This window comes from Lissotriton helveticus, chromosome 6, assembly GCF_964261635.1.
Source record: "Lissotriton helveticus chromosome 6, aLisHel1.1, whole genome shotgun sequence".
Classification (NCBI taxonomy): domain Eukaryota; kingdom Metazoa; phylum Chordata; class Amphibia; order Caudata; family Salamandridae; genus Lissotriton; species Lissotriton helveticus.
In genome coordinates, this window is record NC_136067.1 from 1,617,598,704 (window position 1) to 1,617,613,665 (window position 14,962).

Genomic DNA, 14,962 nt, shown 5'->3' on the forward strand with positions numbered 1-14,962 from the left:
GAATGAGGGTTCTTGTCCTAAAAGGAACCCTTTCCTAGCAGTTCCACTACATATGCACTTGTTAACATACAGGACAACATTTGGCTACCAGGCGCACTTCTTTATGAGTTTAACATTAAAATACTAACACGAAGGTTACAGACTCAATTTTAGCAGATTTTCACCTCTTTACCTTCGAGCGCTAGACATGCTTGATTGATTGATTGCAACAATAAGACTATAGCTGTATCTAAGATCTAGATATCCAAGTCACAAATGCACCCTGCTATTTGAGCCATTCTTGGACAGAAGCATCCGTCCTGCGGCAAAGTCTTTTTGTATGTTTGCTTTTGAGTTGGTACTTTAACTCTTAGGACTTTTACTTCAAAGTGGGCCAAGGAAGGGAAGCGACAGGGGATTGCCCCTTCTGTCCCAACATAGTGGAAACAGAGGTACATTTTTTATTACTGTGCCACAGAAGTGTGGCTCAAATGGTAAGAGCGGCAGACCCTGATGCAGAAGTCTGGTCCAGGACCAGGGTTCAATACCCGCCTCGGCGGGTCTTGGGCTCAATTTCCTCGGACCTGATAATTCTCGCCTCGGTGCCTATTCTAATCATGGGTCCCACTCTGCAACTCTGGGCAATAGCTTGCTCAATCTCCACAACGGCCCCAACAGCGCTGGCATGCCTGGCTTCACCTTGGGGGTGCCCAGGAGTGGACATTTTCACAGGGAGAAGCCAGGAAGGGTTCCACAGCGGTATACTGACAGCGCCGGGACACTTCCGTTGGAGGTAGCTATGCGCTTTACAAATGCTGGCATTTAGATTTTACATAGAAAACTCCGAGGTTTAGGTGGATTTTCCCATTAAGCCGTAACAAAGATGCAAGGCAGTGTATGTTGGTATCAGAGCATATGGTGTTTGCTCTCTAAAGATTCCTAAAGTAGGCTTGGTCTGCGAGTGCAGCTGGAGCGCAGGTCCATGCTAGAGATGCTACAACTGTATAATAAATTCCATGATTATTAGGTTAAAATTGGTTAAATTTGTATTTATTGTTAGCCATTTTAGAGCTGCTACGTTTTTTTATTCTGCTAAAAGGGAGCTTGTACCACATGTATGAATGAGACTTCTCCGCTGTCAATTAGCATGGCCTGCCTGGGCCTGATTAGTTGCAAACTGCATTTGCAGTCGTTTAACGTTTTTTCTTGTGTATGAGGCCATACTGCACTCCTGCAACTGCCAATAGTACTGCCTATTGAGATCTGGCACTGCTCTCATGAAATATCAAGAACCTATGTGCGTTGCTATCATCTTACCTTTCCTTTGCGCCTCTCCAAGATCCTTACCCAGTGATATTTGATAGACTACAGTTGTGTGATGGCAACTGCTAGGCTTGGGCCTGGGGCACGGTTTAGAAAGTTACTGTTACTGCTGACAAGTATTATTGGGAGCTACGTTCGCTGCTAAATCTCCATGTTATTTAAAAAAAAAAAAAAAAGAGAATTGCTTATTGTCTTTTGGTCTTATATCTTTGCATTTTGTTCTTTTAACATACAGTACATTTTATACGTTGTTTTAGATCTGACAAGGGGTTCTAATTGTATGAAATTGCATTGGATTCTAAGGAGACGTCTTGAATCCATGTATGCTGCTACTACTTACCTATTGCACTTTCTAAAGAGTACTATTATTGATTTTTGGATTCACACTTATTTATACTTTTAATTATTTTATTTGCTTCCCATGAATTGTTTTAAATGCGATGTATTGTACTTTTAAAGGTCATTTGGAACCGAAATAAAGGGTTGGATGAAGACTATGGTTGTACTAAGAACAGGTGATTCACCAGTGCACACATCTGCAATACATGAGCTAATCTCGTAAACCCTTGATTTCTTTATTTCGTATGAAACCAAGGAGGTGGCCCAACTAGCGCTCTGATATCCTTCGGGATCAAGTTTGCGATATATAAAACTTTATAAATAAATAAACCATGAGACACGAGAGCAACAGATACTTACTACACTAATTACCTCTTAGTTTGAATTTCACTTCAACACTCAGTGCGTCCCCAAGTAGTTTCAGCTACAATACCCCCATGCACAAAATACCAAATATAAAGAATTTATTATATCGCTGTCCAGGTAGGAATTTTTGCCTCTCTAAATTCCGATGACTAACCCCTAATTAAAGAGACCTAATGGTTACTGCTACATTACAAAACTTAAGGGATTTGATGCTGGGAGGGGGGAGAAGTGGGGGGCTCATGTTTTTTGAGGCAGAGGAATGATCCCTGGTCCAGCGAGTTCTAGGAAAATCTGGAAGCAAAAGAATGCACAATTAACAGTAATAAGTGATAAGCACCACAGTGCTCACAAAAGCACTCATTTGAAAACCTTGTTTCCGAACACAAAAAAAAAATCAAAAAGCTGCTGCGTGATTTTGTAGCAGCTAAGGAAACGTCCAGCACAACTTGCTTGTTTCACGTCTGAACATTATGCAATTTGACCTTATGAGCTGAAAGATACACTTTATAGGCAACTGATTTAGTTTAAGCGACAGGCCTATAAATATCACAAGGATTTACAATGCAATATGGCTCGCAGCATTAAAGTTTGAGTTATTGGCATTGGGTATGACAATGCGTTGCATAAAATGTTTAGCAAACTTTGAATTGGTGAGCAGTGAGAGTGTGTGCAAGAGTATGCTGTTCTTGAAAGCAGTGTGGTAGAGAGTGCAGGAATTTGGGTGACCTGAGCAATGTGGATGATGAACCTCACGCACGGAGCCGACACAGTTATTATTCACACAGCTCTGATGATGCACCTCAGGCACGGGTTCACAGCTGTTATTAATCACACAGCTCTGATGATGCACCTCACGCACGGGACTGATGCAGTTATTATTTACACAGCTCTGATGATGCACCTCAGGCACGGGCTCACAGCTGTTATTATTCACACAGCTTTGATGATGCAACTCACGCACGGGGCGGACTACAAGGGCAATAGTTTTTGAAAACCCTGGTTTCCTCTTTATCATCAATTCTCCATCCTATTTTCTTCGCCATAGTCTGCAGATATGTATTTCATTAGGACTTAATTTTTGGAGTGTGGCCTAATATTTCTATACAGCATGTTGGCAAACACGCTAGAAAAATAAACACGATTTAAGAAAAATATATAGAATCACATTTTCTGGCTATCCAAAAAAAAGACATAATTTGGACAGAATAATTTTTAATATAACACTTAAGGGAGGTAAGCATTCCCCTCCGACATTAGATATATGATCTATAAGTCACAGCATTCCAGGTGCAACTCAACCTTTTACCCTTCTTGAAATTCATAAGTTAGGTTCCATTACTTTAGCAAATAGGAACACCAGTCGCTTTACTTAGATGAGAAATAGCACACACTGTGGTACTATTAAACCTGTTTAGTAAAATCTAAAAGTGTCTTCGATCTTTCAGTGGCTCCAAATGATATTTTTAACACACGTTTTAGGAAACAGTGGTCCCTGAGAGTGAGAGACAACATCTGCGTAGAGCAATGGAAGTCGAAAGAAGTCTCTGGCCGATTCTATTAACCTATGACAGCCAATTGGTGGATTTTTAAACTGTGTGGGATGAGAGAGATCGCGAGATGTCGGAAGGAGATAATTATAGATCTTAGCCACTTGGTAGGTGAATAGTCTGCCCCCAGTACTGTCAAAAGCTCTTACTGCCCAACAGGCAAGATGAACAGCAGGAAGGACTTTCAAGTTAACATGTGCCAGGACTACAGCATGGTGGCAGTTCACATAAGGCTGGTGATTACAACAAGGACAACATCTGCTGGTTGCACTTTGTTCCTAAGGGTTAGGATCTGTTTTTAAAGGCCATATAACACCTTGGGACCGTCTTTTGCCACTTGAAGACATTGATAGGAGTGGCTATGAGTCTAACATGTGTAGCGCGGCAGTAAAACAACACAAAATTCAATGCAACGCACATCACCCACATCTTACATTGCTATGCCAACTCAATAACAAAACAAACAAGAAACATTTTCATTAATAAGAAAAATAAATATTTTTTTTCAAAGGGAAGAGCAATTCAACATCACGCAGAGGGGGCTCTGAGAGAGCTATATGTGTATGTTTCCTCGAGCCACAATAAAAACACAATAACACGAGGGTCCGACTCAAAACCAACCCCCATCCCCACAACATTAATAGACACAAGCCGGATTGTAATCAAACGTACTTACAATGCCTGTTGCTCAGCAAAAACTCGCTCCGGGACCACTGTTGACACGAAGAGAACAGACAGCAGCGCAGGGAAAGGAGCTGTTACCGTGTTACTGCTGCCTGATGTTTCATGCACAGAGTTTTGTGTTACAATTCAAAATCTAGACGTGAGCAAAACCGAAACTTTCCATGGGGCGGGACTTCCGTCCTTGGAAGCCCGCGCACACGCCCACGGAGTGCCACGGAGAGAAGCAGTGCTGGAGACACGGGGCTCCCATGCCCGAGGGAGAGCCCCGCGGTGGCGCTGAAGTCCGGAGTGGCGGTAAGTGGGCGGGGCGCTCGGTGCACTTGTGTGTGTGTGTGTGTGCGCATGTGTGTGTATGCGACGGCGGGGGGGGGTGTTCTTTGTATGTGTGGGTGCGTGCATGGGCGCTCGTGTGTGTGTGTCTCTGTGTATGCGCATGCGTGTGTGGTGTTGCCGCTTCCCAGGAGACAGCAGCTGGCCACAGCGAGCGTGTTCGCGAGCGCGTGGCCCGCTCCGATCGCCTTCTCGGAGAGGAAATGCGCGCGGCCAGGTGCTGTCTCCTGGAAAGCAGAGTCGGTAACAATAGATCTCCTGGCGAGACAGCGCTTAGCGCTGTAATCGCCACGAGACCTAAAAAACGACTTTAGCCTGACATGATACGACTGCAGCCGGGCCTGTACCAATAAAGGTTGCTTGCCAACTTTGCTATTATATTTTTTAAATCCCACATGGGGGTGGTGTAAAGCCGTACTGCATTGACATTTATGCCATCTCTTCACGTTGTGTGCTCTACTACTGTGGGCTCACCTAAAACACAAATATGCGACTTAGTTTGACAAAAGGAGGAGAACACATGCAGAGAGGGGTGGGTGGCATGCTCTCACATCATAAGTCCAAAAACTGCGAGCAACCATAAAACATAAAAAAGAAAGTAATTGAAAAATAAATTCATGTGAAAAACCACAGCCAAATTCCTATAGCTCCCATCCAATTACCGCTAAGAATCTACATGAAATCATGCTTACGACCAAGAAACTAAACCCCAGAAGTGGTGGAAAAAGCACAAAAGCACATGCTGAATCACCAGATGCAAAAAAATCCACTTTTTTGCAGCCAAATTGAATCATCGCCAAAAGAAATGTCCAAGAAATCGGAAACATGAATGAATTTCTCCTCATTGACTAGTTTATTCTCCCATTTCCATTTCCTCCATCTCCACCAGACATCTACGCCCTTCTGAATTTCTTTACCCACAAACATTAGGTGTTACACTAGATGCCCCTGTTACTCTAACACCAGGACTCTCATGTCAGCTGGAAGTCATACCCGAAGCTTGCACTCATCTCTTCCTAACAAAACACTGTTCATTTAAGCTTGCTCTTAAAATAATATTCCCATGTCCCAGCCTGTTTTGTGCAGCCAGCTTAGCCTTGTTGGGGGCGTGGAGTGGTCTGAGTCTAGGCCAGCCATTAGACAGGCATACTATTTTGCCTGCCCAGTTCTACATGAGACCTCCAACCAGTGCCTCTGCGCAAGAGTCCACTTTTTGCATCACCTTTTCTTTATTTTTATCCTGATCCTATGCTTGATCCTTTTTCTGTGCTTACGAGCTTCCCAAATCCATGCAAGCTTTGCCTGCCAATTGCAATCTTGTCCTGTGCTTTTGAACAGTTCAATCATTTCCTGGTTATTTAAGCACCTTGCGCTCTTTTTCATCAAGGTACGAAGAGTCTTGACCAGCCTCAATGACAGCACAGCCACGATTTGGTTATCGGAGTACCAAATCATTTTTACAATTCCAACCTTAGGCTAGAGCCTTGTTAGTATCCATGGATATAAGATGAATACAATGAGAATCATATGAAACGACAAAATAAACCTTATTTTGCATTCCTTGACATGGTCACACATTTTGACTACTTTACCCATCCTTCCTTCCCTTAGTTTTATCTTTGCTATGCTGTTCCTGAATGTTTCATAATACATGCGTTGGCAAAGGAATTGAGAAGCTCGATGCAAGAAAACAGCTTAATAAAAAAAATTGGAAACTATTCACTTAATTGCTTTTTAATGCATCTCATCCCATTCTACTACCACTCCTCAGACATTCCTGCTGTCCGGTTTTGTTCACACCTTACTATACGTTGCTCTTTACCCTTTCTATTTGCAGAAGGCTCAAGTCCCTAAAAACAAACATGTAGCTTCAAAAGAGGAGTACAAAACTTCTGTTATGTTATCAGATTTGTAAAGTGCGGCAAATACCTTGAAAGGTGTCCTGGCGCTCAGTAAACACATAGAAGGAAGCATACAAATGAAGGCATAGGGACAGCACCATTAACCAACTGAGGTGGATCAGCTCGACAAGTCCTAGTTATTGAAAAGCCAGGGGTTCAAAGCCTTCCTGAACCTTAGTAAGGAAGGGGCAAGTCATAAAGGACCCGATAGCCCATTCCAGAACTTTTCTGCCCTCACCGAAAGGCTTTACCACCTGAGCAAGCCTGTTTAAATCTAGCACAACCAGCAGCTGCACTCCAGAGGAGAGCAGACCGCGTGACTGTGGATAATTGTGAAATTTCTAGATCAGGTACTCGTGGCCACTGTGATGAACTGCTTCAAATATAAGGCACAGGGACTTAAAGATCACCCTATTTGTCACTGGTAGCGAATGCATGAATTTTAGGGCCTCAGAGGCTAGAGAAAACGTACTGCATTTTGAATTTTTTTGAGTTTTTTTACGAAGACCTACATCCAGCCCCAGGAATAAAAAATTGCAGCAGTCCTGCCGCTTTACTATAGTCGCCTAGATCTCCAGCGGGTGAGCTGATTGAGGAAGAAAGGGTAAGATCTTCCTGAGTAGTTTAAGGAGGAAAAAACACGTTGATGCAACATATTTTAGTAGGCTCACCAGGGAAAGTTCAGGTACTAAATAAATCCTGAGATTTTTGACCGTTTTAGCAGGAGTTGGAACGGTTGTCCAGCTACTGGGTCAAAGACCAAATGGCAGTATTTCCGGTACATGGGAATGTTTAATCCCAAGTACCTCACTCATCAGTGAATTACTTTGAGTGAGTTGGACTTCAGCCAGTCAGACACCACTGCCATTCAGTGATTAAATGGTTCCATAGGATTAGCATCTTATCCATCAAGCAAGATCATAAGCTGCGTTTTATCTGCGTAATTTATACACCGGAGACCAAAAAATTGTATGAGTCAACAGTGGACGGATGTATATATTAAACAATGTTGGGCAAAATGCTGAACCCTGAGGAACTCCTTGGTTCAAGTTCATAAACTCAGACATGTGGTGGTAAGAAAACTGCCTGGGACCCATCAGTCAGGTAGGTTCTGCACCACTCCAACGCCTTTCCTCCAATGCCAATTTCCTGTAGACTGGTCAGAAGGATAGAACGAGCTACCATGTCAAATACTGCAGACAAATCTAATAATAACAAGTCTGCACTTTTTTCCTTGTCCTTAAGCATTCAAGGTCATCCACAATGGCTAACAGAGCCCTCTAAGTGCTATGTATTTTGTGAAACCCTGACTGAACCAAGTCAAGTATTTGTTCACTGGCTAGACAGACAGGAGACAATTGACATGTTTCTCCACTATCTTCCCATCAAATGTCAACCGGGAGATCGAATGAAAATTTACAAAAAATGGTAGGACCCGCGTTTGTCTTTTTAAATAGCGCCCCTACCATTGCTTTTTTACATTCCCTTTGAATACGTCCACACTGCAGCGAGTTATCGCAAATCTCTAGAAGTAACGAACCAAGAACGTCAGTCGCTGCTTTCCAATAAGGGGGTGGGAGGGGGAAGCAGAGGATCCAGTGGATTTTTGGGCAGCCATGACTGAAGTGAAGTTGTCAGGCAATAATGGCTCTCACTTTTGCAGACAGTTATCACGATCATTTCCTGAAGCCCTCTGTCTACAAACCATCTCAGCCCAACAGGGCAAAGGCCCTATTTCTCCAACACTTGGGTCACAATCTGTCCCACAAAAAGATAAAGATTTCGGAATATTAGACACCTTCTCATCAAAATAATTTGAAAGTCTATCTGCCAGCTCCTGGGAATTGTGAATTGATTTCCGGCACACCTGGCGTTGAAAAGTAACAAACAATCCCACACATTTCCTTTGCTGAGTTCTCAGCCTCCAGGATGTTATTAGAAAGGAATGACGATTCCTTTTACTGTAATTATTTTCCACTGTAATGGTCCTGCAAAATTTGGGGAGCCTACATGCCCTATCGGCTAAGTTTGTTACTTACCTTGAGCATTCATGCCAATGCATCCACATAAGGTATCACAAGCCTTTTGGACTTGAATTGTTTCAGAGAATAGCCAGGAAGGAAAAGATCCTGACTGCCAAGAGTTAATTTTTACACGTAAGCGCCTGAGGTTACATGGGAAAAAGTAAAATTGCTGGATGATTCAGGAATTTCTTATGGTGTGGCATTCAATGCCCAAAAATGTGTTGGGTGCAACAGCTGTTCTCTAAATAGGCAAACCTATTCGCCAACTTTACAAACTTTCCCAGGTCGTTAATAACATCAAAAAGCACAAAGTAAGTCATCAAACATAATAGAACATAATGAAACAATGTTTTCCCACAACTTTTACCTTCTGTTCTTGAGGGTGGTTAAGGGCACAACTACCTTTGTAAAATGATTCAGAACTGTGTTTAGCGCTCGTCAGCTGTGGCTTTCGTTCCCAATAGTTCGTAGTTTGTTGAGAAAACCTGGTAGGTGATGTCAAGAACAATCCCTCATTGCGGCCTGGGCTCCTTCGAATTCCCTCATCCACCTTCTGAGCGGGTGAGTAAAGCCTGTTGGCCTTCCCAAGTATCCTTCGCTCGCAGGAAGATTCTGACTCGTCTCTTTCTAATAGTTCCCGCACGCTGCCTTCTAAACCAGGATAGTCAGCACAAACTTCTCCACCATAGTTCCAACTATTAAAGGATTTTCGTATGGGAGTCAGATGCGCTGCTGGGTTTTCAACAGACAGGGCCATTAATTCAGGAGGCACTTTCTAGAGACCTAGCAGGTGTAGTCCAAGACCTGAAATAAGGATGAAATCAGTATTAAAAAACAAACAGCAGTATTAGCAACACCTACAATAAATATTTCTCATTTGGACAATGCCTGTAATCTGCCCCTAAAAACAGTCCCCAGCATCCCCTTTAACCACAAATGCTCCAATTCATACGGTTAATCAAGTTAAAGTGAGACCACACAAATGCCGCATAGATCTCTTATTTTTAGAGCTTGCTTTACAGACATCTTTAGTTGTCTTGTAGCAAAACCTTTTGACTGCAATACAATATACAGAGTAGGCTTTGGGTCAGCATCTTGCTAATGGCTGGAAGCCTTTCCGGTCTTGTCTCAGTTCTAAGTTCCGTATACAATTGCTCCCTCACCCCTCCTGCTTCCTTGCTTCATATTTTCTTAATTATTTCCGGCAAAGTACCAACAGCTGCACACTGCTGCCACGTTATTCACTCTGCATGTTGCTCATTGGCCATCCCCTTACCATGCTGCCTTCTTTTTATTACATTTTTCATCCAGGGCAAAGCAGGTGCACATTGTGGCAGGGCTGCTCACTTCTTTCTTTTTGGGATTCTGCACACTATACATATATTTTAGGTCTCGCCATGGCCTTCGAGACATGCTGTATTCAGGTATGGACTTGAAGCTCCGCCCATCTTTTCAATTGACTCCTGGTACTGTCCATTCTAAATGGCTGCTTTTGGTTTGTGAATGGGCTTAGTAGTCCCTATTTGGTACCACCTTTTCTGCTTTTGTAACCTACCATGAGGACTAGCCCTTTAACTTGTGTTGTTACTCACTATGTTTCATTTACAGTCTATAAGCACTATTTTCTTAAATGATTTTCTCCTATTGCAGACACGACATGCTTTTCTGCAACGGTGCCCGCTTTTCCACTCTCATTGTCATCCGGCCTTCAGGCACCATGCTGTAGGTTTCAGCAGGGCGCATGCTTTTATATTTTTATAATTAGTAATGGCAGGCGCACTTGCTTGCGGCGTGCCCAACTTTCACTTTGCAGCGCGACACAGGCAGCGTGCTGCGCTCCTTACCAAAAGCTTACAATATTGAAAAAATAGACTTTGGCGAGCTGTGCCTTTCTTTTCATTGGCACGGCTCACAAAAGTTTATGCAATAGGTCTCACATTTGTGTGAGTTGGAATTAATAGCATTATAAATGCCAATGTCTTTTTTACCTAGCCATGTTGCAGTACCATATGTGGCCAAAAGAGGTCCCATGGGACTTCTTTCGGCCACATATGGTACTACAACATGCAATATGGCTAGGTTAAAAAAAGGCATTTATAATGCAGGTAGCTCAGCAACAAATGAGAGACCTATTGCATTTGCAATGCTTGTTTTAATTTATGGTTCTACAAATGGCCTTCAGCCGAGTTTGCATAGTAAATAAAAAATGCAAAATAGCTGCTGGTGCATCCTATATCATGTCACATGGCCATTTTGGAATGTTTGTATACACTTGTGCTGAAGTGTCTTTTTGGTAATAAACAAATTACAGTCTTTCCACACAAAATTCTGCAAAGCTGGCAACTGAGCTGCTAGGTTCTCAGTTTCAACACGTGCATTGTGACCTTTCAGCAACATGATAACAAACGATGAGCACTGGAACGATAGGTTAGGGGATACCGGTTTCCATACAGAAACAAGCAGCCATCCAAGAATTAAGGTTTATAAGAAAAGCATGAAAACAATTAATTTGGACAAACTTGATTATTTTCCATTATGACCTCTGAAGTCTAACCTTAAAGTCCAAAATATAATTTCTTTGCAGGCACTGATATTTTTGTTTCGAATATTCAACATAATTGAAAAGTATTTTGGTTTCTATGCAGTGTTACAAAATAAAAAACATCAACTGCCAGTAAAGCAACTAGTTTTGGGATTTTTAGTCAAAAATTAACTCTACAATGGCCGGTCCCAAACCCAGCTACAAAAAGAAGATAGTTATGCGTGGTACTAGCTGCCCAACCATGTAAAAGAAAACACTAACTACAGAAACATCAACTAAAAGACAACCCGGTTTTAAAGGCAAGACATCCCAAGCGGCATTGGAGATGAAAAAAGATACAACCTTGCCCTGCTTGGCATCAGCAAGACCAGGTGGACATAGTCCGGACAGAAAAGACTGGCTTCAGGAGGAATGCCGCTGTATTCTGGACATGAGTAAGAACACCCTACATACTACGGGAGTAGCACTGATGCTAACATCAGCAGCCAACAGAGCTCGGGCTGGATGGAAAGCCCATTGTCCCACACAAGAAAAAGAGGACCAACATGAATATTATCCAGTCCTATGCACCTACAAATGACAGCAAAGAAGAGGAAAAAGAACAGTTTTTCAAAATATTCTAGTTTATTTTGGAGAAATGACATCACCATACTGATGGGGGACGACCTCAATGCCAAGACTGGAAGCGACAACACTGGGAGAAAGGAAAAGAAAGCTGCAGTCAACACCAGACGAACTAAAAGAAAAAGCAACAAGCATTTGCAATGCAATAGGTCCCGCATTAGGAAAGTTTGAGCTATTGGGTATTGTAAATGACAAATTTTGTATCTATGTGTTGGTTTTGAAAATAGCTAAATTAATAGCTTTGTCATTTACAATGCCAATAAGTTTTAACTTTCGCAAATGTGACACCTATAGCATTTGTAATGCAATATGCGTTTCCAAAACCAAGCAATAAAAATCTGCGCGTTTCAGGTTAAGTTGCACCCGACTTTTTGGGACGTTAGATGACCCACAATACAGAATGCAAAAATCGTCCAGACATTTTATTTTTTTATTTCAGTTATCCGAGTGTAAAATGTGGCTGCCGTCTTTCCCCCTCTTGGGGGAATCTGACACTTCAAATGGTAAAAGGCACACAAGGGTACTTTGCTACTTTCAGTGGATGTATTGGATAGAGTGCTCCACAAACAGTAAATATCATCTTTCCATTTGGAATTTTTTTTGTATGTTGTATTGTGGGGCACTCGACAACAAAAATAGAGGGGTGGATGAAAAGCCTCTAATTCATGAAGACGAAAGGAGATTTAATTGCATCTCTTGGCGAGTACATTTAGAATGAGGAAGATACTGTTAGGATAGATTAGTGTTCTTACGTAACAAAATGACGGCTTTAAGATAAATATGAGTGATAAGCCGATTTGAATACCTTTGTAGGCCACTAAAGAATATATCAAAATGACATTTAAAATAAAGCCAGTGAAAAATTTCAAGGAATGAGAACAATTTAAACTTGCAGTGACCTCCGTCCAGATTGTCAGCAGCATGTAGGACCACTTTTAGTAGAGCCACGAAGGACTGTAGATATATATAACTAAAACAAGTGAGAGTTCACAAGATGTCAAAATGGAGCTTAACACAGTGGATACACTCAATGAAGTACACGTGAGGATTTATTTATCAATAATTGTAAAGCTGTGGGGAAAGACTTTCAGACAGCTGAAGGACATTCTTGAAAGGGAAGGTGCAAGGCTCCAGAGGAAAGTAAGAGCTGCCATCTCCAGAGTGCATTCATGTAAATTAGTCGGTTACCACTCAGACCCCCCCCCATGTGTCACATGCGCATCTCATGAGTCTGAGTGCCTTCAGTAAGTTAGTCAGCTGCTTCTGAGACCCACCAGCACCCCGTGTGTCACATGCGTTTCCCTCCGTAGTCCCAAGCCTCGCTGCCGGACATGTATGGCTCGCCCAGTCCCTTCCTGGTTGCATCAGCCGCACTCTGCTGAAGTTAGGCTGGGGATTGAAGTTCAGAAACACGCTACGCGTAGCCCAGCAGCGAAACCCGAATATGCCCTCGCACTACATCCCCAACAATGCCTTGAGAGAATGCGAAAAACTGCATGACCGGAAACCGGGTCCGCACAAAAGCAGGTAAATGAAACCCGCATCCCGGCGGGTTCTAGACCGGTCTCCAAAGCAAGACCAAGACGCAGCGCACAGCGGTCTCCTACTGTGAGGCACGAGACACACGACCACACTCCGCCGCTTACTTCTTGCTGAGCTTGTCTGCGTCCCCGGGATGTGCTTCCACTGCGTCTGCCATGTCTGCCACTGGGACAAGGAGCAGAATATAATACATCCGGGTACCGGAGGCGGGGAGCCGGCTGGAGCGTTTCCGGGTCAGCAGAGGCGGCTGCTACAGGCAAGGGGTGCGCTGGGGACGCGGCGCCCGCTTCCACTCGGTCTTGGCGCACGGCTGTTGGGTGCCGTTTGAATGATGCAATCCAGGCCAGGCGATGCGGCGGAGATACCAGGGGAGTCGCGACAAAAGAGCCAGGTGAGTGGGGGGGTGGCTGCGTGCGTGCGTGCGTGCGTGCATGTGTGTGTGTGCGCGCGTGTGTGTGTATGCAGTGTGTGTCTGTGTGCGCATGCGTGAGTGTGGCTGTGGCTGATGTACTGTGAATCTGACACAGGAGATGTGCGCCGGGCTGGGCGTGCGCGCCCATGAAGTGAAATCGCCTCGTGCACATCCCCCGTCTCAGATTCCCAGGAGACGGGCGACAAAAGTTGTCGAGCTGGAAGCAATGCTTCGCATTGCTTTGCTCGACCTAAAAACTCAAGAATACATCAAAACCAACAAGGAAGCAAAGAGAAGCTTGAGAGCAGACAAGCTAAGATGAATCAATGGTCTTGCCACATAACCCCAGGAAGCAGTAAGCCATGGAAACTTGAAAGAACTCTGCAACATAACAAGGAAACTCTCCAGCAGATATAGCAAGCCGGAAAGGCCAGTTAAAGACAAAGCTGGAAAGAAAACTTATGGGTAACGAAAGCCAACAAAGAAGATGGGTGGTGCACTTTGAAGAACTACTAAAACAGCAGTGCCACAGTCTCCACCAGACATACAAGGACTTGCCAATCGAATGCAACATACCAACCAAGGAAGAAATGCAGCAAGCAATCAAACATCGGAGAAATGGGAAGGCAGCAGGATCTGACAAAATTCCTACAGAGGCACTGAAGGCAGACACTGAAACATCAGTAGTTATGCCCTATCCCTTGTTTGGAAGGATCTGGGAAGAGCAAAGGGTGCCATAGGAGTGGAGGGAAGGATATCTGATCAAGATCCCCAACAAAGGAGACCTAAGTAACTGTGCAAACTACAGAGGGAAAGCTCTCCTATTAACCCCAGACAACGTGTTGAACAAAGTCATACTGAACAGAATGAAGGAACAATTTGATGCTCAGTTGCAAGATCAGCAAGCTGGCTTCTGTAAAGATAGATCCTGCACAGACCAGATTGCAACACTGCTCATCATCATTGAGTATTCGATTGAATGGAAATTCCCACATATGTCTACTTCATCGACTATGAGAAGGCATTTGACAACATAAATAGAGAAACCCTTAGGAAACTCCTCCGCCACTACGGTGTGCCAGATAAACTCGTAAGAATCATAAGGAACTCTTACGAGGGAATGACCTGCAAGATAGTCCATGGAGGACAACTCTTGAAAGCCTTCCAAAGTGAGGGCCAGAGTCAACCAGGGTTGTTTGCTCTCGGCTTTTCTCCTTCTGATGGTCCTAGACTGGATCATGAAGACATCCACAGAAAGAAGGAGAAATGGGATCCAGTGAGCACCTTGGACGTAGCTCAGCAACTTGGACTTTTCAGATGACCTCGCTCTACTCTCTCATACCCATCTG

General features: G+C 43.5%; 1 protein-coding gene across 3 annotated transcripts in view; it reads right to left on the minus strand.

The window, feature by feature from the left end:
• Positions 1 to 14,962, minus strand: part of CEP68 (centrosomal protein 68) — a 136,394-nt gene that overhangs the window by 69,180 nt on the left and 52,252 nt on the right. For all 3 annotated transcript variants that reach the window (XM_078649412.1, XM_078649413.1, XM_078649414.1), the window contains one exon: positions 8,861 to 9,297. In XM_078649412.1, the coding sequence (XP_078505538.1) occupies positions 8,861 to 9,250 (390 nt within the window). In that variant the 5' untranslated portion in view covers positions 9,251 to 9,297. The remainder of the gene's footprint in view (positions 1 to 8,860; positions 9,298 to 14,962) is intronic.